Source organism: Ammodytes marinus (assembly GCF_949987685.1).
Source record: "Ammodytes marinus genome assembly, chromosome: 14".
Lineage (NCBI taxonomy): Eukaryota > Metazoa > Chordata > Actinopteri > Uranoscopiformes > Ammodytidae > Ammodytes > Ammodytes marinus.
In genome coordinates this window covers 6,527,300-6,547,138 of record NC_137218.1, presented here as the reverse complement: position 1 = coordinate 6,547,138, position 19,839 = coordinate 6,527,300, and the positions used below count along the sequence as shown (strand labels likewise).

At 40.5% G+C, this 19,839-nt stretch overlaps 1 protein-coding gene across 2 annotated transcripts; it reads right to left on the bottom strand.

Moving 5' to 3' along the window:
• Positions 1-599: 599 nt before the first annotated feature.
• On the bottom strand, positions 600-18,170 carry dtx2 (deltex 2, E3 ubiquitin ligase). Of its 2 annotated transcripts, XM_080041042.1 has the most exons (9): positions 17,606-18,170; positions 14,851-15,451; positions 12,896-12,954; positions 8,917-9,135; positions 7,408-7,475; positions 6,760-6,927; positions 6,073-6,234; positions 4,622-4,711; positions 600-2,369 (listed from the first exon to the last, which is right to left on the bottom strand). In XM_080041042.1, the coding sequence occupies exons 1-9, from the start codon at positions 17,913-17,915 to the stop codon at positions 2,121-2,123; spliced, it is 1,926 nt and encodes a 641-aa protein (XP_079897168.1). In that variant the 5' UTR covers positions 17,916-18,170; the 3' UTR covers positions 600-2,120. The 2 variants fall into 2 exon arrangements, with proteins under 2 accessions (XP_079897168.1, XP_079897169.1); XM_080041043.1 differs by lacking the exon at positions 8,917-9,135.
• Between the last annotated feature and the right edge of the window lie 1,669 nt (positions 18,171-19,839).

Genomic DNA, 19,839 nt, shown 5'->3' with positions numbered 1-19,839 from the left:
CAACATTAATATGCGCTGAGCCACTCCATCACACACAGGTGTATTCAATTAGCTCTGATTCTAGGGGCAGAATATATAAGCAGGAGAATTGTGGCTTAATTTCTCCCTTTCGTGCCATTTTGCAGCAGACAAGCTGTGGTTTTCTCCTTTACAGCAGGGTGGTGGTTGGGTTTGTGTTTTAAGTTCATTTAGATTTAAATTCTTTATTTGATAACAAATTGGGTTAAGTATTTAAACAACTGTCTCCCATTCTTCCTTCAATCCACATAACATCAATTGTTACTCCCTGGTCCACATCAGGACTTTAACACACGTCTATAAAACAATATATATATATTTTTTTGAGATATTTCTTTGGCATTCTTATGCTTAATTGACAGTGTAGAGACAGAGTTGAAATGGGCCAGAGAGGGGAGTGACATGCAGAGAACGACCGCGGGCTGGAATCAAACCCGGGTCCGCTGCTGGCCGAGGCCCATGAGGGGGACGCCCTACCAACTGAGCTAAGGCAGCCCCCAACAATTTTATTCTTAACCAGGGTCACTCAGACAGAAACCAAAATCACAGATCGAGTAAAGATTCATTTTGACTTATTTCTTTATTGCAGACTTTTATTTTTTTTCCACTTTTGCTTGTATACATGATGTTAAGAGACTCAGTTCAGCCACTGTGCTGCTGCGGTACTGTGAGCAGAGTAATTCACGTGAATACAGGAGGCGAGTTTGAAGCCGGCCGGACTGGTTACCGCCACTGTGCTTCAAATGTCTTTGTTATAATCAAGATGGGTTCAAAGACCTTGATTGTCACACTGTAAAGTCTTTCCTGAATCCAGAGTTTTTTTTTTTTTCCTATTTTGTTTTCCCATCTCAGCGGCCCATTTTCGCATCTTTTTCCATTTTCCACGGAAGGATTGAAGTTGTCCAGACATATATGAGGTCATCATATACATCTCATCTCGATACATGGCAACACAAACTAACTTTAAGTGACAAAAACATTGGCCCGCAGAACACCCGCTAGGCATCGTTTCTGCAAATCCAAAAAACCACCCGAAAAAAAAGAAAATCTAGATGTAAGTGCATCAGGCAACAAATTCCTCAACATTAGATTTAGTTTTGATGTTAAAAAAATACACCATTTAATTCTCCTTGACTGTCATCTGTGGACACAACCTTTTTTTTCACAATATTTTCTGTTTAATTTTTTTTTTTGTATTGTTTATTTACATCAGTAATGTAACATCTTGTCATCAAATAGGCTAATAATAATATATACTCACTTTTGCTACTAGAAGGTTCAGTGTGATTTGTGACAAAGGGTTTTTTCAGCAGAAACACTTCAATTGCATAACTTCCCAATTTGAAAAAAAAAACTAAAAGTTACCTGCTCTTCTTTTGCAAGGAAGAAAAAAAAAATCACATCATGTCAGCTAAATGCACCGTGAGAACTAAAGTGCTTCATGAGATTTTTTTTTTCAAATCCCAACTGTAAGCTGCAATTCTCAAAGGAACTGTGGATACAGATGGGTGGGTGATTAAAAAAACTGAATATAACAAGAACACGTTCTCCAGTGTTTGGAGGTGTATGATGAAAGAGGCTCACAGCAAGAGGGGGGAGTGTCTGTTGTTATCTGAGTTCAGTTCACTGGAATATGTGGAGAGCAGGAATGTAGTGGAGCGTGGATCTTTCCAAGCGAAAACCACTCCACTTTGCCGTCTTCCAGAGAAGCTTCAAGACATTATTTGTATTTATTTTTCTAACCGGCTCCATTCGCTCAAAGAGATTTGTGCAGATGTAGACATGGATCAAAACGAACAGAAAGTCAACAAGGTCAAACCTGGCCGTATATGTGGATGTTGAAGGGGTTAACTCATCGGTGATAGAAAGTCTGTGTGTGTGTGTGTGTGTGTGTGTGTGTGTGTGTGTGTGTGTGTGTGCGTATGTGCGTGTGTGTACTGCTGTGGGGGTGGACCAAGGTTTTTGCTTCCAAATGAGGATAATTTGGGCCATTTGCGACTGCTTTTTTGTGGCGTTGTGTGTGTGTTTCTGTGTCTGTATAAATGTCTGTGTGTGTGTTTGTGTGTGTCTGTCTGTTTGTTCGTGTAGCTCTGAGCCATGACCTAGCTACTACTGCCTGCGCTGCCCGTAGCCTTGAGGCAGTCCTCTGTGACGCCCTGAGAGGCCAGCTCTGACAGCACATTGTCCAGGTAGTTTGGGTCTGGGTAGCCGTGTCCGGACATGTTGGACATCATCTCTGTCTTGTGGTGGATGTTGTTCCACACCACCGTGTCCGGCTCTCCCGTGGTGCTGGACGTCCCCACTGTGAAGATGAGCCGACGCATCCACGCCACCTTCAACAGCTCCAGTACCTTTACAACAGGGAGGCAAGGAGGGAGATATTAGGATGGCCTAGAGGACAAAGGTTGCCGAAACAGTAACCATGAGGTCGCTGGTTCAATCCCCGTCACCGGACAGGAGGGTGTTAGTAGTAAAACTAGCAGTGGCTGGTGTTATGTCTACGGTGCCCACCATCTCTACCATTGTGTCTTTGAGCAAGACACGTAACCCCCAAACGGCTCCAGGGGCGCTGTACTATGGCTGACCCTGCGCTCTGACCCCCTCTGAAGTGTGGTAACTTGATAGGGGATATGAGAAAAGACTAATTTTAATGTAACCATTGACTAATAAAGTAACTTAACTATGAGGGGAGATGAATGTTTTTTCACTATTTTCTTAAATTTTCTAGACAATTTTTCAAGAAAAAAGTTTTTTTCTTTGTTTGTTTTTTCATTAATTAACCTTTATTTGTTTGTAAAATATCTGTGCCATGCGAAATATATAAATATGTAATTTCACAAAAAATAGAATAATGGTTTGCTGCAGCTCTGATACATAAGCTGAGTAAAGGCCATGCTTGTAAATCCGATTTATTTAAAGGTCACCTACTGTACAAAATAAGATATTGTTTTTTCAACATTCATATTGGTCCCTGGTGTTTTTCTCAACCTGAAGCCTGTGTTCAAAAAGTCTAGTCAGATTTCTCACCGTGTTATGATGTCGTAAGGGCAATAAGTACTTTGTGTTACATTTACCTGTATGAAAAGTGCTCTGTAAATAAAGTTTGATTGATTGATTGATTGATTGATTGATTGATTGATTGATTGATTGATTGATTGATTGAAGGGGAGAAGCCACCAGATAACAGGGTTTCATATTATAGGTGTTGAGAGTAAACAGCTTTGTTTCCTCGGGATCATAAGATAATGGCATTGATTGAAATTATTGGAATACTACATGTGCATTTTACCATCAATATATACTGAAGGAGTATACGCTTAAGTGGATACGACTACCAACATCCATCCACATACTGTACTTGATTACTGCTGCTGTGGGACGGTCCGTTTTCAGATATTTTTTCCATTAGGCGTCTAACCCATCCCAGTCTGAGATACAGTCAATAAAAAAAAAACTACATGGGGAATAATTTAATCCAATTTTCCTTTGGTGAATTACATCAGAGATTATTTATAGCGGTTTAGAGAGAGAGAGAGAGAGAGAGAGAGAGAGAGAGAGAGAGAGAGAGAGAGAGAGAGAGAGAAGCTGCAGGAGATGAGCCACTAATTCACCACGGAAACACAACTTTTGTAATGGCCCAAACTATTTCTTAATTTAATCACAGTGAAACCCTGATGGAGCATTCTGCACAGGGCTGTGTTAATGGCACTGAGACTAGTGTGTAAACCGGAAGAGTCAGGTTGGTCTCTAGAGCTCTGGTTCTATGGTAACAGTGTGACCCAGCGTATTGATTGATTGTAGCAGCAGTAGACCATGGATCAGTGTTGTGCTTTGGAATGTCCATTTTGAATGTTTTTTTTCTTTCTGAACCGCTAACTGACGCTCATTAACTGATCATTAACTGTTAACTGAAAAGACTAAATGTAGCCTAGTGTGGGGCTCCCTTGCCACAATGAGCCCTGGCAACGTCATTTTAACATTACAGACCCCCACCATCGGAATGTTCTGTTAAAGTTCACTGTTCCCATATGAAGGGGGAAATGCAGATAATGTGCAACTGAGTTATTGTGTTTTACCGTTTTAATCAAGTCTGTTCATCTTTGAGAGAAGATCTTTTGGGATCAGTAAAAAAAAAAATTAAAAAGCTAAAACTTCATCAATTCACCCATCTGCACGTGGTTATTTGTAAGTGTAGTAAATAGACATGTATAACAAAGGGGTTTTTCTTTACTGTTTAACTGATGGTATTAATTGTAAAACCATGAACTACCCTATTATGTTTTTTTGTTTTTTCAACCTTTATTTATACGGGTAAATCCCTTCGAGACCGGAGACTCTTTTGCACCTGTTCTCATTTACACGTTACCATTCACACACACATTCATACACCGATAGCAGGCTAACTATCGACATTCACACAAGGCAAGGGTGGGGGAGGGGGGGGGGGGGGGTGAAGTGTCTTTCCCAAGGACACAACAACCATGACACAAGTGGCAGGGCGGGGATCGAACCACCAACCCTTCGATCATTGGCAGACCCGCTCCAATTTACTGCAGAAATACTGAGACCTCTAGTATGGGTGTATAATCCTGCTGTATCTTACCTTGCGTCCCTTGTCATTGTCTGGTAGAAAGCAGAAGCGAGGGAAGCCTCTGCAGCTGAAGGGCTGTCCTGGGTTGGGATGCTCCGAGCCCTGGTGGAGGAGGAGGAGATTGAAACGTTTAATACTAGAGAACAGTTGGAACGATAGAATAATCTAATAAAGTGTTTTGGAGATTGGTTAACGGTAGAACAACAGCTCAATACAAATCTGATTCAACTGGGTGTCACTCCAGATCAGGGATGTGGTTACCTGCAACCATGGTTACAGAAAGAAATTGAAGTTTTCCAAAAAGACCCCAAAGCAACATAGGAGAGGGTCAGTGAACCACACACACACACACACACACACACACACACACACACACACACACACACACACACACACACACACACACACACACACACACACACACACACACACACACACACACACACACACACACACACACACACACACACACACACACACACACACACACACACACGCACACGCACGCACACACACACACACACACAGCAGGAATTACTAGTCTGCATACAAGAACTTTTAAGTTATTATTTTCTCATGTTCAGTGTCCATTAGAGAACAACTTTCTCCAACACCTATTTTTTTGAAAAGGACTTTTTTGGAGATGTGAAAAAAGTTTTCAGACTAGTCCTGCTGTGAGTGTTTGCCTGATATAGTGTTAGTCTGGGGAGAGGACAAACTTTTTTAATACTTTTAGAAGAGCATATCTTAAATCTCACATTTATGTTCTACATAAGTCACACACGTTTGCCCGAGTTCCTCATCACAACTCTCAGTGGCTCGGGGAATACTTGGCAGAGTGACGAGTGATTTGGCTCCAGGTTTCCTTTCTACAGTTAAGACGTCTTTGAATCGTTTTTCACTCGTCGTCACAAATGTATTTTTATCGGTGGCGGCAAAACACGCCACACAGAGTTGTGTGAAATTCCATAAAAACTGAAAACGACATAAAAAAACTTTGAAGACTTATAAGAGCACGAAATGTAACAACACACCAAAATTTAATTAAAAAAAAAAAGTATAATACCCAAATATAATAACAGGTCGACAATGTAACTAAGTGCTGAGCCCAAAACGTAATATCTTTCTCCAATTAGTGTAATCATTTACGGTTTAAGGGGCTAATTGCTTTAATGTAGGATGTGGTATCAATAATTGCATTATCTCAATAGTTTTAATGTAATTCAAGGCTTAAGATGTTCCCGCACAATGAATGTCACTTTTGGGTGTAATGTTGGGATGTGTAATTGCAACCAATCCAATGTCCTGCTTCTTCTCTGTCTAAGCATCCTGGAAAAGTTATATCCATTGGAATGTATGGGGAAACTAAACGGGGAAAAATCTAAAAGACGCGCCCTGCCTCTGCATATATTGTTAGTTTTTTTACTTCACACCCTTGACAGAGCAGCAGTAGCTAGTGGTACCTGTAAGCCCGGTGGTATGCTGTAGATGATCTGTATAGTGCCACAGTCTGGGTGTCCGGGCAGTGACTGTCCGATGCTGTAGATCTCCATCTTGCCTTTGGGCTGCGTGCCCGTCTTCTCTCCGTAGATTGTCTTACAGGAGGGACACTGCAGACTGCCGTCCTGAGGACACACAGTAACCACGGAGACAGGATCAATACTAACAGGTTAAACCAGCTGATCGGATATTCATCGATCCAATGATGAGACTTTTGTTATGTTGTCGCCGCCCCCCCCCCAACCAGTACTGCATTGATGCTTGTACTAATGGCATATGATGTAGTTATATGATATTCAGTTTAAACACTACACCTTTAAAAAATACCCCTGCAATAAAAAGCAATAGACATTACAGCACCTATTCTGGGAAACAGTCTGTTCTCTTATAGCTTAAAGGACCATACCACGTTTTTTTATGTTTTACCCCATACAAATATAAAGCAATTTTTATCAGTAACTTGATTAGAATCATAAGCCAAAAAAGTTAGTTAATGAACTTATTTCAAATCCAAAAGGACTTTTCAGATCAATCTGTGCAGGAAAGGGCGTTACATCACTTTGTAACGTTGCCAACAATTTGTCTGCAGAATGATAAAAACAAAACAGAGAGAAAAAGCATGTACGCAGGAGGCTGCAGCAGCTGTGTACCTTTGTCCCGTTGTTGTACATGGCCAGCATGCAGAGCATATGAAGGGAGTGTCCACATTTGATGAATTTGCCCACGGTGTCGGGCTGGATGCTGGGGCCTCCCTCCTCTGTGGAAGGCAGCTCGTAGCCTGACGGGTTGGACAGTTGATCCATGCAGATTATACAGTCCTAAAGGGGGACAAGGGGGCTGTGAGTTTACTGTCATAATTAATGAATAAAAACTTGATTATTTTACAAATGAACAATCTATTCATGCACTTGTATCAGTTCACAGCTGACTAGGGATGTCCCCTGACTAAGAATCTGCATAGTCGAATCTGATTGGTCGAATCTTGCCTAAATTTTATTTTTTTGCTGATTGATCCATATACTCATATGCGACGTTGGCTTCCACTTTTTTTGGCGAAAACACCCATTTACAGTTGGTCTTTTTAACTTGCCATAGGAATGAATTTCATCGCGACCTCGTCTACCACACTAAGGAGATAGATTAAAAGAGTTATTTTCTATCATTATTTCATAGGGAGAGACTTTCAGACATCCAGCGCCCCCATACAGCCAGAATACTGTACAAATGTTGCTACTCTTCAGGGTCCCCCCTACAGCTGACCTTTATAAAGAGTGTTTGAATGAGTCTGAAACATTTACCTGTTCCTGTGCTCCGGCCACCACCTCCATGTAGCGCTGGATCACGTCCTCCGCTCTCTGTGTCGAGGCTGGACAGAGAGAAGAGAAAATACAAAAACTAGATAAATCAGCTGAAATGCACTCGCCACACACATAGATGAGACTGTGATGGGATGAGATGGAATGATTTTTCTTCATAAGAGAAAGGAATTCACAATCAAAATCTAGAATTTCAAATAATGGCTGTGTGAGGTATTTTATTTTTATTTTTTTCGTTTTAGTCTTTCTGAATCTGCTACATACAAATAAATGAGTCCAGGTTTGTGCTAATCAAAGATCCTAAAATTCAACAAGTGGCTGCCATAAGAGGATAATACTGCCGTACTCTTTCACATACAACAACACACATGTGAGTGTCAAGTCTGTGTAGGAAAAGCTTCTGTGAGACCTTGAGCTATTCAAGTTCTAGATGGCAGACGATGAGAGTGGAGGAGGTGGAATTTGTCATGGAAAATGCAAAGATGGAAAAAATTAAAGAATCAAAAAGGCACAAACAGAATTTTTTTTTTTTTTTTTTTTTACTGGCAAACAATGTTAACTTATCTATGAGCAAATCCCTCGTATTTAAACTATTCAGTGAGCCATCGTTTGTTATGTTTGTTTTCCTTTGGTTTCTTTACCCATCTGTGCATCGACATGTGGATAAACTAATCCAGGCTACAGTAGTAGGTTTCACAATATTCTAGAGACAAAACGTACACACATGAAGGCAGTGTTTGCACTATTCCACATTTTGCACTTCATGTACTCCCAGCATCTTATTTGTTTGTTGGTGAATGGTCGAGGGACTGCTAAAAGTGCTGCAATTTACATTTTTCCGAGTGCAAACGAATAACTAAAGGAGATGCAGGATTGTATGGTGTGTGTGTGTAAGCAGCTGATATAATGGAACTGGAATGGGGAAGCAGCAGAGAGGTCAGAAGAAGTCTGATTTTAAAAAGGTCACTTCGGAGCACATTGCCCCACGCTTATCTGCTCATTTTAAAGCAGTTGCAGCAGTGGATTTAGTACCATTACGTTATAAGGCCATGTCGTGGAAGAATAAAAATAAATAAAAAATGTGAATAAAGTCGTAATTTTCTGAAAAATAGAAAATAATACTTCAGGAAAACATTAGCGGTGACCTACAAAGCGATGACGAGAGCAGTCTAATGGAGGCATCCTTGTCAAACCACTGAAAAAGTGTTGAATAACCTTCACAAGATGCTCCACGTTCGGATATTTCACTCTAAAAATAACACTCTGCCTTAAAATTTGACCTTTTTTTACTGGTAAAATTTCAACTTTTTCTTGTATTGGGAATTTATTCTCGTAATATTATTTTTTTTTTTCCTCACTTGGCCCTGATACTTTGTGATAGCTTAGTGTGAACACATGAAGACACATGACAGTGTTACCACAATAGAGAATAATAATAGATTAAAACATAAAAGGGCCGTTTGGTGTCGCGGAGCGGTAGCTACACTGTACCTCTCCTGTGCTGCCTCTTTGCTCTCCTAACTGAACTGCTGGCTCTGCTGTTGGAGGGGAGGAGAGGAGGAGGAAGAGGAGGTAGAGAGAAAGGAGCAGGTTGTTGCTGCTGCTGTAGCTGCTGCTGCTGCTGCTGATGTTGCAGAGGGAGGGGGGCAGAAGTGGTGGTGGTGAAGTGCACGCCGAGTCCCACAGCTGACATCAAAATGGAGGCCATGCCTGGAGCGGAGTGGGGTGGGGAGGGGAGGGGGGTGAGGGGTGAGGTGGGATGGGGAGCGGGTGAGGGGGGGAGAGCAAGTGGAGATTATGCAGGAGCAGAAAAAGGAATAAAACCAAAAAAGGTATGAGAAATGTATAGCAGCAACTGGTGTGTACTCATTCACACACAAACAAACAAACAAAGGGGCATCAAGAACATTTTGATTGTTATGGAAAAGTTTTTTTTTTCGCTCTGTAATTTAAAATCATATAAACAAGAAAATAATTTAAAGAAATGCCAACGATCCGGTGAGTCTAAATATTGGATTATTGCATGAAGACCATTAAAAAAAAGGATTCATAATCAAATATAGTCAATGCACCCTAGACTTCCATAACACCTCAGCGGTGCAACATTGAGGCAATAATTCAGGCAAAAGGAGCCCCAATAAAGTTTTGAATGCATAAATGACCATACTTTTCAGGAGGTCCACATACCCATATTAAAAATATATATATTTTTTTTTAAATGGTCTTATGTGATATTCCTATATTTCAAAATACTGGATTGTTGTGCGCTATAAGCCCTTATCATCAATATTAAAATAAAAAAAGTTAAAAAAAATTCAATTAAATCATAGATTTTTTTTTTTACTTTTCCATAATATTCAAATGTTTTGAGATGTGGCTGAATTTTCAAAGCATCAGAGTCAGACACATAATCAAGTCTTTTCAAAATAAAACCAAAGCGATCATGTTTGACCTGTGGATTTGGTTTATTTGTTGACTATGAACCACAGTGCTTCTCAGAGTGATTTTTGCAGTCAGGACTTGTAACTGTGTGTGAAGCTGCCATTAATCCAGCAGAGTGAAACTACATGTTATCTTAGGAGTGTGGTGAAGAGAATTAATGGTGTCCAGAAGCTGGAAGTCAGACCAATCAATCTGGCAACCGCAATCCTTGTGGCAATGCAGACGAAGGCAACACTAAGTGCCTTATAAGTAGTTTCACAATTAAAAGTTGAACTCATGAGTAATAACACACACTCTCGCTCAATTTGCTGCTAAAGCCTTCTTTAGTCCGGTATGATCAGTAGCTAACGGAGGCTAATATTAGCAAATGTCACACTACTATTAACAAAGTAAAGACACGCATTGCTGTGGTATTCAGTCATCGAAACAGTAACATAGTTACAGAAGATCACTTTGACTTCTTGACATCTGTGCTTCAATTGATAAGGTTACATTATAGTAGTTTACTCGTAGTACTTAACTAGCAGTCGACCGTTAACTGAAACTTGAAAATGTTCCCAGAATTGGTGCCATATTTTCCAAAAAATTTAAAAGAAATTGTTTAAAAAAAGGCTGATTCAATTGCCTATAAAAGATCATTTTGGTCCGCACTCCCCAATACATGATTTTTTTAGCAATTTAAAACTACCACCTTCACAGACGTATTACTTGCATGTGTTTAACAGTGAAAAGGCTTTAGTAAAGGGTTTAAGATATAGAGCTGATTACCACTAAATGCTCATTACTGACTCATGACAGTTCAAACTGTACATTTGGAGGAGGCCATTGAGCGCCCTTCCACTTTAAATGATTCACCACACAGTCACGGTGCGGTGGCTTCTCCTAATGAGGTTCTGCTCCACTGGATTCCTGTATTGATGCAGTGGCCTCCTCACAGCCAACAAACTCAGGGATCATTTGAGAAGTGTGCAGCCGGAAAAAATAGAACCGAGTGAGCGTTCACTTTGCACGTCAATAAGGGTCATTTTAAGGCAATTAGAACTCGCCGACTGCCGATGCTACGCTCTGTAACTTCACACATGTAATTTAATTTCCACCTTTGTGGAACGGGTCCTGTGTGCAAGACTGTCCCTCGCACCAATTAAAACATAAAAAATAAGTTATGATTTTACTGAAAGGCTATTTATGTAAACCTTTTCACTGTTAAATAAGGATTAAAAACTTTCTCAAGTTGCCTGTCATCTTGAGCTAATATGATATTCTTCTTCACAGAAAATGACTATTGATATAGTTGCTGTGTTCCCTCTGCTTCATTATCACATAGTGAAGCTGTATATATTCTCCTGAATTACACTGACATTTTTTTTTATTGTGTTTAATATTCAAACATGATGAAATGGCAGAAGAATTATTTTGCATAATGCTGACAGATGTGGGTGCAATGAACAGAAGATGCGGTATAACTAGCTTCAAGACAGTGTTTAGTATTCTGCTGAATTATTTTCCTTTCTATTGATAAGAACCCAAATATCTTAGGAGGAGAGCAGGAACCTCCACGGTGCTACAAGCAGAAAAGAAGGCTAGAAGAAGAGGAAGAAAGTGGTCTGATAAGAAGCGACAGAATGATTCCACAAGGTCAGGGAAGCATGCAAAATAAAGAAGAGATATATGAGAGGGAAATGCAAAAATACACATTTCTCACATATCTAATGGGGTGATGTCCATTTAAGTGTTAACTAAGACCTTAATTCTTTCTAACGGTGGGGAATGTTGAGCCTCCCTGTCCTTGAAGGTGGAGTCAGCTATTCTGGAGAACGCTTGTTTATAAAATGACTTTTTGTCAAAATCAGTGAATGTCTCTTCACGATCGGTGAGCTGCAAAAAAAATGGTGTTCATACACAGCCTAGGCTCTGTAAACACTAAACAGGCATGTTGCTAGCAAATGTGTTGTTTACATACCAGTTTACAGAGCCTAGGCTGTGTATTAACACTGGATTTCACTTATCTATTTTTAACACAGCATGGACTGGTAGCAGATCATGAGGAGATATTCACTGATTTTGACAACATGTGTTTTCCGGAATCCCTGACTACACATTTAAATTTGAAACATCTGGTAAAGCATGTATTACAATAAACTCTCATGAAACACATTCCACTTCCCATGTGATGACAAGAGGCTGCTGCTGTCTGTGCCAAGAACACGTCGGCTCTTTTTTTTTTTGCCATCATAAGAAATGTAGTAACGTCCCTGATACATTTTTAACATCAACATTAATGTATTCAACAGAGGTGTCAAACATTAGTTAGTCATTGGTAGTAGTCTCTGTTCTTTTATGTTGTTTGGCCCTGAGCCATGGTACAGAAACCAGTGTCAGGAGGAGCTCTGGGACACTGTCTGTCTTACCGGTGAAGGACTGAAAGCTTAAGTTAATCATGCTCCTGCTTCCAGGGCCAAATAATGTGCATTGGGAAACTTGTGTCAGCTCTCAAGAACATGTCTGCAGAGTTGGGAATTTGGGGGCACACAAGGATGTTTTGAGCATTAGCAATTGCGCCATGCCCTGCAGTTTAAAATGTGTGAGTCTATCTCACAAAGGCTCTTTAGGCTTAAATACAAACTTCATTTTTGTAGAGACCCATAGGGGTTGTATATGAATTTATTTCTCAAATCTCTCTTACCTCTTGTAGTTAAAATCGTTGTGGTGTCATAATTAAGTTAGCGAAATTAAAGTTACTTAACTGTGTTTGTTTGTGTGAACGGATATGGATATCAGTGGTCAGCCTCTGGGTTAAGATGCTTTATTGACACGTGCATGTCAGCGCAAAATAGCTGAAGGTTTTTAACACCCTTTTTTGGCACCCTGCTCCTAAACAGACTGACACTCACAAGACAAACATAAATGGGAAAAGGCACTTGATGTAAAACCACAAAATGTATACCGAACGAAACCTGCTGCAACCAACTCAACAGTGTAGCATTGAGAGTGAGTAAGAGTGAGTATGGGATGTTAGTGGGCTGTTTACCTGCCAGGGCCGAGCTGACACTGGTGGATCCGTTCAGGGGCACAGAGATGGAGGGAACACTGCAGGACAGGGGACAAGCACAGGGACATTCAATCAGTTAAACCACGGCAACAACGAACCAAACTGGAAGAACATGACAAAGACTTTGAAGGATTTCAGTTTTTTTCCTATTTGGATCTGCGTCACAGAACAGGAACGTTTCAGAATGATACGTGACATTAGGAACAGCATTGGAAACAAATCATTAGCAACTTTCAGTAGTATAGTACGATAAAAAATAAAATAAAAATCAAATCCAAATCCGGCTGCATCTATCGATTATTTTCTTTCATAATTCTTCGATTAAAAAGGTCCAACTATAAAATACCATGAAATAGTAAAAAAAACTAATGGCCATCAGAATTTCCCAGAGCTCCAACATGATGTGTTATTTTTCCGAAATGTACAATATAAAACTGAGACAAGCAGTTACTCCTTAGAATTTATAAAGATGGAGACAGCAAATGTTTTTCTATATGTAAAAAACATTCAAATGACATACAAATCCCAGTGTGGATGTTTTACCCTTATATCAGCCACATAGGAGGACATGGGAACACAATAGGAGGAAATGTGTCACTGATAACATGAGGCCCCTTATGACATCAGATAACCTACTGTCAAATGCAGGCTGTGGGATGCATGGCTGTGTATCTTAAAGCAGAGCAAAGGACTTCGACATAACCACATGAATATTAAAATCCTTGCATTGGGTATAAACTACTATTAAATATATATGACAAAGATTTTCTTATCTTATATTTTTCCGAGTGTATTTTAGTACTATCATGCAGCAGCGTTTTACATACAGTAAAATAACTGAAAATAAAACATTGACTGACTTCGTGAAAATATATATACTGTCTATACCTAATAATATTGTCAGGTTGCCATTAAAAATTAGAACTTGTTCTTAATAATGACTTGCCTGTAGAAATAAAACATAATAATATACCAATGCAAAATAGGGGGAACACTATCGGACAACATAATGCATGTGGTAATTGATTTTCCAGAGTAATCATTGAAAAGTGCGAGCAATGACCCCACAAATAAAATGGATGAGTTCATAACACAGAGTGTGTGTGTGTGTGTGTGTGTGTGTGTGTGTGTGTGTGTGTGTGTGTGTGTGTGTGTGTGTGTGTGTGTGTGTGTGTGTGTGTGTGTGTGTGTATGGTCGGAAGAGAACATCCATGATTCATTTCGAGCGGCTGGGAATTAATACACTAAATCAAAGTTAATGCGGAAGGAAATTAGAGCCTAGCGAAAGTGTGAGTGAACTTCATATTCATTATAGCACTAAGCAGTTTATTTTTGAAAGCGGTTTTTCGCTAAGCCGTTATAATTAGAAAAAGAAGGAAGGTGACACAGACAAAAGTCACCGGATCTGAGCCTAAACAGACATGCCGGTGCAGGGCTGCGGCTAGTGATAGTTCCTGACTTACAGAGAGGGCCACAGCGCAGACAGACAGACAGACAGACAGGAAAGACAGACAGGAAAGACAGAGGAGAATGGAAGGGAAGGGTGGAGAGGGAGGTCATGACATCATGCATCCCAGGACGCTTCACAGAGCTAGAGGAAGGCCATTCTGCTGATGTTACACTCTTAACTCCTCTGTTAATAAACTGTAAACCAATACCAAATCCTGATTATCTTTTCTGCTGTACCCTTAGCCCCTCAAAATAGACTGGGAATAGGGGGTTGAAATCTAAACCCCTATGAAATGGAACACCACTGTCACTACAAGACCCCTTACATCATGAGCAGTTGCCGCTTGCATTACAAGTCTTGGAAACCAGTGAAGCCCCTACCGCTATACATGAACGTGCATTGGAGACGGGTAGGGCTAAGGCGAATGGGTGAATTGGGATTGGGCACAATCATAACCCCCCCCCGCTACATGTCAGATACCAACCTTAACCCGTTGGCGCTGGCGGAGCTGGTCATAAGCGGAGCGGGAGGTAGTTGACTACCAGAGGGTGGTGGAGGAGGCCAGGGGCTGCCCCAGGACATCCCCCCCACAGAGAGGGGTCTCCTGGGGTACGGGGAGTAGACCGAGGTGGGGTGAGCTGCTGCTACAGCCCGGCCCGTGCCCTGCTGTAGGCTAGGCCGGGTCAGACTGCCTGAAGAGAAGGAATGCCTGGATCGACTGGGTATGGGTCCCGTACTGCTGTGGCTCAGACACTGCTGGCAGGAGCAGGCCAGGCCCGAGGGGATGGCTGGGGGGCCGGAGGAGGCCAGAGGGTAGGGGAGGTTACACTGCCGTCGCACCTGTCGTCTAAAGCCCGTAGATTTGTTCACCTGGGCCAATGACGTGAGGTCCACTATGTAATTGTATCCGTGCGTGTTCAAGTCTGCGGTGCCTTGGCGGGCCTGGTAGCTGTGTTCCAACAGGATGGAGGTGCGAGTCTCGTAGGGGGTCCACCCTCCCTCGTCGTTGGCCCACTCCCAGTACACCCCGCTGCCCAGGCCAGACGACTGGGCAAACAGAGACCGCCGCACAGAGCGGGTTTTTCCTGGAGATGAAAAGAAATTGGGTTTTGAGTGATTGCAAGAATGTGAAATATACATTTTCACATCTGGGAGGTCTTGTATTGTAGGCCAACTATTTTCAATGTTGATATTAAAAAACCAACAAATAAATGATAGGGGAAGGTGGGGTGATTTGTGCAACTTTTTACTCAAAGTGATTTTAAAGTGAGGCCTTGACAGTTATGTCTCCAACTCAAATATGTACATATAGTTCAGGATGTTGTGCATCCCTGGCAATAAAAACTTTGGATCTGGAATAAACTGTTTAAGAAATATAGCTTTCGGAAAAAAAGTTGTCTTGACGCACAAATCACCCCACTACGTGGGGTGATTTGTGCGTCATTGTGTCACAATGACAAAGTCACCATCATCATCTTTCTGGCCATCTGAACTCTCATCAGTGGTGTCGTTAAGTGGAATTGAGATGTCACTCTCTTCTGAGCTACTGTAGACAATCACTTTCTTTTGGTGACCAGCGTATACAGCCATGCCACTGGCACAACTCTCAGAAATGTACTTTGCACTAGTTGCTCCGTGCTTGTGGAACCAACTGCCACCTGACAAATGTGATTCCCCCTACATTTCTGCCTTTAAATCAAGGCTCAAAACCCATATGTACACCCTGGTGTTTCCTCCCCATTAACTATCTTACCTCTGCACTACTATCTGTGTTTATGTGGATGTATGGGCTTTACGTCTTTTATTTTGGTTATTGTTATTGTACCTTCATTGTTTACCTACTGAATGCACTATGTACAGCACTTTGGACAGTGCAAACTGTCATAAATGTGCTTTTATAAATACATTTTACTTACTTACTTACTTATAACTCACCCAGGCCCTTGCGCACAAATCACCCCATCCCCAGAATTTTGGATAATAGGCATGATGCAGCAATTTAGGGTTGACATTGTGCTAACTATATAGACTCAAAGTGTAGCATACCAAAGCACTAAAACATGTGTCAAATGTTTTCAAACGTGTCTATAATTGTTCAGACACAATAATCAAAAAACCTTGATCATGGAAATTTTACTTTGAAAGGCAAAACACAGTTTTTTGAGCTTAAATGTGCTTATATCTTATTCCTTGTGTCTCCCTTCTTTACAGGATGAGTCAAATGGATGGCTCTTCTTAAATATGTGGTCACATTTCCAATTTCTTCCACGGTTTTCTAGAAACAAGGGGTTTTGCAACTTCCAAAACGCACAAATCACCCCACCTTCCCCTATATATATATAAATCTAGACAACTACAAATAAATAAATAAATAAAGTAAAAATAAATCCACATTTACAGTCCAAAAACCAAAACTGTAAAGAAAAAGTCAAATCAATAAACATTGGGTCAGGGACAACTTTGTATAAAACATGACTTCCTGGTCCAGGGAAAAGGTAAGAAGTCTTACCTTCCCTTATTTGAACCGTTTTTAATTTGAACACACTAATCATACATATTTAACAACACTTTTGTTTTTGCTTCAATTTTTCATGAGCTGACTTTAAAGATTGAATACTTTTTCTATGTACACAAAAGGCCAATTTCTCTCAAATTTGCTTAAATCTGTGTTGGTGTGTACTTCCCCTTTGAGTCCGTTGATAAGCCACCTGACAGGTGTGGCATATCAAGATGCTGATTAGGCAACATGATTATTGCACAGGTATGACGTAGGCTGGTGATCACAATAAAAGGCCACTCTAAAATGTGCAGTTTATCACACAGCAGCACAAATGTGGATGGATTTGAACACATTTGTGAACAGTACAGAGAGAACTTGGCCGTTGGTGTACGTTGACAAAGTCTTGAGCAAAAACAAGTGTTGCGTTTATATTATTGTTCAGTGGACTATTGTGACATACGTCAACAATGTGACGACTGAAAGCAAATCCATATGGACAAGCTAGCTAACGTGAGATGACAGAAAAGCCCAACAGAGTGGTCTGTATCTCATAACTTCACCCTGTCTAAACTTTAGCATGTAAACACCAAAACAACAGCGACCCTGACACAGAAATGCAAAGCCGCTAACATTAGCTTTGTGTTAGCTTGGCCTGGTAACTGAGTTTTTTTTGGCTAAAAAAGGAAAATATTATCACTGAAATGAGGCTGGTATATTCGGGAAGTAAATGTCATTGTACCTGTGTCCTGGCGAAATTGTTTCAAGCTTGGTATGTCGATGAGGTATTGCGAGAGGCTGGGGTCTGATTGTCCCAGGCAGATGCTCGTTGAGCCGGGTCCCCCTCCTCTATGACCCCGCGGTGCTAAGCTCCTCTCGATGTGTGCGCACACTTGCCCGCTGTAGGGCCGCCAGTAACCCTGGTCGTCCTGCCATTCCCACACCGCTATCATAGGCTGGGACTGTCCGACAGCTCCAGAGGGAGTAGCCGACACCGACGGCCCGTTTCTAGAGCCGTTCACACGGGCACAGGAACCAGAGACAATCGCCATATTCACGGAGCTTCACCAGTTTCACAGCTAACAACAGCTAGCCTCTGGTTAGCTAGGGCCAACGACGAAGAAAAAAATAAAGTCTGCCAGCTAGGCTAGCTTGGCTCGTTAAAAATGTCCATTGTTATGTTTATTAACACGCCGTGTTTGATGGAGATGCGAAGTAAACATCAAATGTTAAACGCCCTAGGTAAACATTTAACTGCATGTTGACAAAGCTGATGCATTCACGGGCTTAGCTTTGTGACAGCGTTGCCAGGTTTCCTTCCGTCTCTGTGGCTGCCTTCAGGGACCGCTGGGAAAATCGCAATTCAAGGCACGTTTGAAGGCACCAACCACAAATGGGAACTTTGTTAAATGTGTTAGCGACAAAAACAAAGGACGCTGCTTTTGGAAGTTAGGTGATAGTGATTTAGAATTGAATTATCTGTTTGTAGACAGAGTATGAGGGTATTTCTTCAATATGTTTTTACATCTAAATGTCATATTTTATTGCAATTCAATTGTACCAAACACTTGCAGACAATTGATGGTTCCACAACATATCATTGCATTTATTTGTATTTTTTTTAACTTTTTATATAATTCAGGCAGAGAATAGGAAATACAAGCTCAACAAAGACATTCAACGCCAAACCAAATTAAACATGTCAAAAAATGCAATTTAAAAAAAAATAACAAAGGTGTTTGGTTAGGGAAATGTGGGCAGAGAAAGTCTTCTTTTTATCATTTTACTATTGCTTTGCCTGACCAACCTTCCCCATTTTAAATCAGTAGCTTGCTTACAAAGTGCACCTGAAGGTTGCATTATTCTTCTTGAACGAAAGACATCTTCATTGTCTTGTCTTTTCCTCCATGTCTTTCTCTGCTTCTTTATTCGAAGGGGATCAGATCCCTCTCAATAGTATTGCTGCCCTCAACTGGAGATGGATGGGTACGACACAAATAACAGGCTGATCACTTAAATAATCTTTTTAAAACATACCTTCAGCTATTCCAACAAATAAAAATATTACGGTGGAAGGAGCTGGAAAATGGAAATTAAGATATGTGTTCTTGGCCACAGTTTTCAACTAAGCTGACTTAAATCTATAGTGTATAACTTTTTCATATAAAAACTCACTAAATGAGTTGAAACAAAGTAGAGTAATCCTATCTGCTCTGCAAAACTGTCTCTGTATTTCTCAGTAAAATCTCAAAAATGCCCAAGAAATGTTTAAGTTGATTCTACTTTTAATAATAAACCTGGATGTACAGCAGAACGTATAACATCCATGTACAATCACTGAAGGCTCAAATAGATGCACAGACAGTATTGTTGTAATTACTCATCGGCTAAATAAGCAACGCACTAATGCTTTAAGATACAAAACGTGAAGTCATTTAATTCATAAAAGCCAAAGTCTAGACTTATTGTAAAATGATGCTAAGCAGGCAGAAATAATGTGCATTGTCCCAACAGCACAATTTATGCAACATGGATTATACAAAATACTAAAGCTTATACTAAACTGTGTTGTGAACTTTGGAAGAAACCGTATTATCTGGAGTGTGTTCATAATGTTCACATAGAATATATCACAAGCTGACACCTGTGACACCACTTTGAACATTTTTCGAGTTTGAGCTCAAGTGGGATTTGAGCATATTCCACTTAACCCACAAACTAACACATAATCAATATCTGAGGCTCAGTCTTCTCAAATTGACAAAAGTAATAATACAATCCAATAAAGACAAATAGTGTATAATGTTGCAAAATACACACTAACATGGTTCAGTTCTGCTTTTTGGAATATAAGAAGGCCATTCTATGTTCACACATAATAAACAATAAGAAGGAAAATATATAAAGCTATCAATGTACTTCTTGAAGTCCGACAGTTCAAGTGGTGTCTGACAATAAGATTTATTTCAAGGTAAG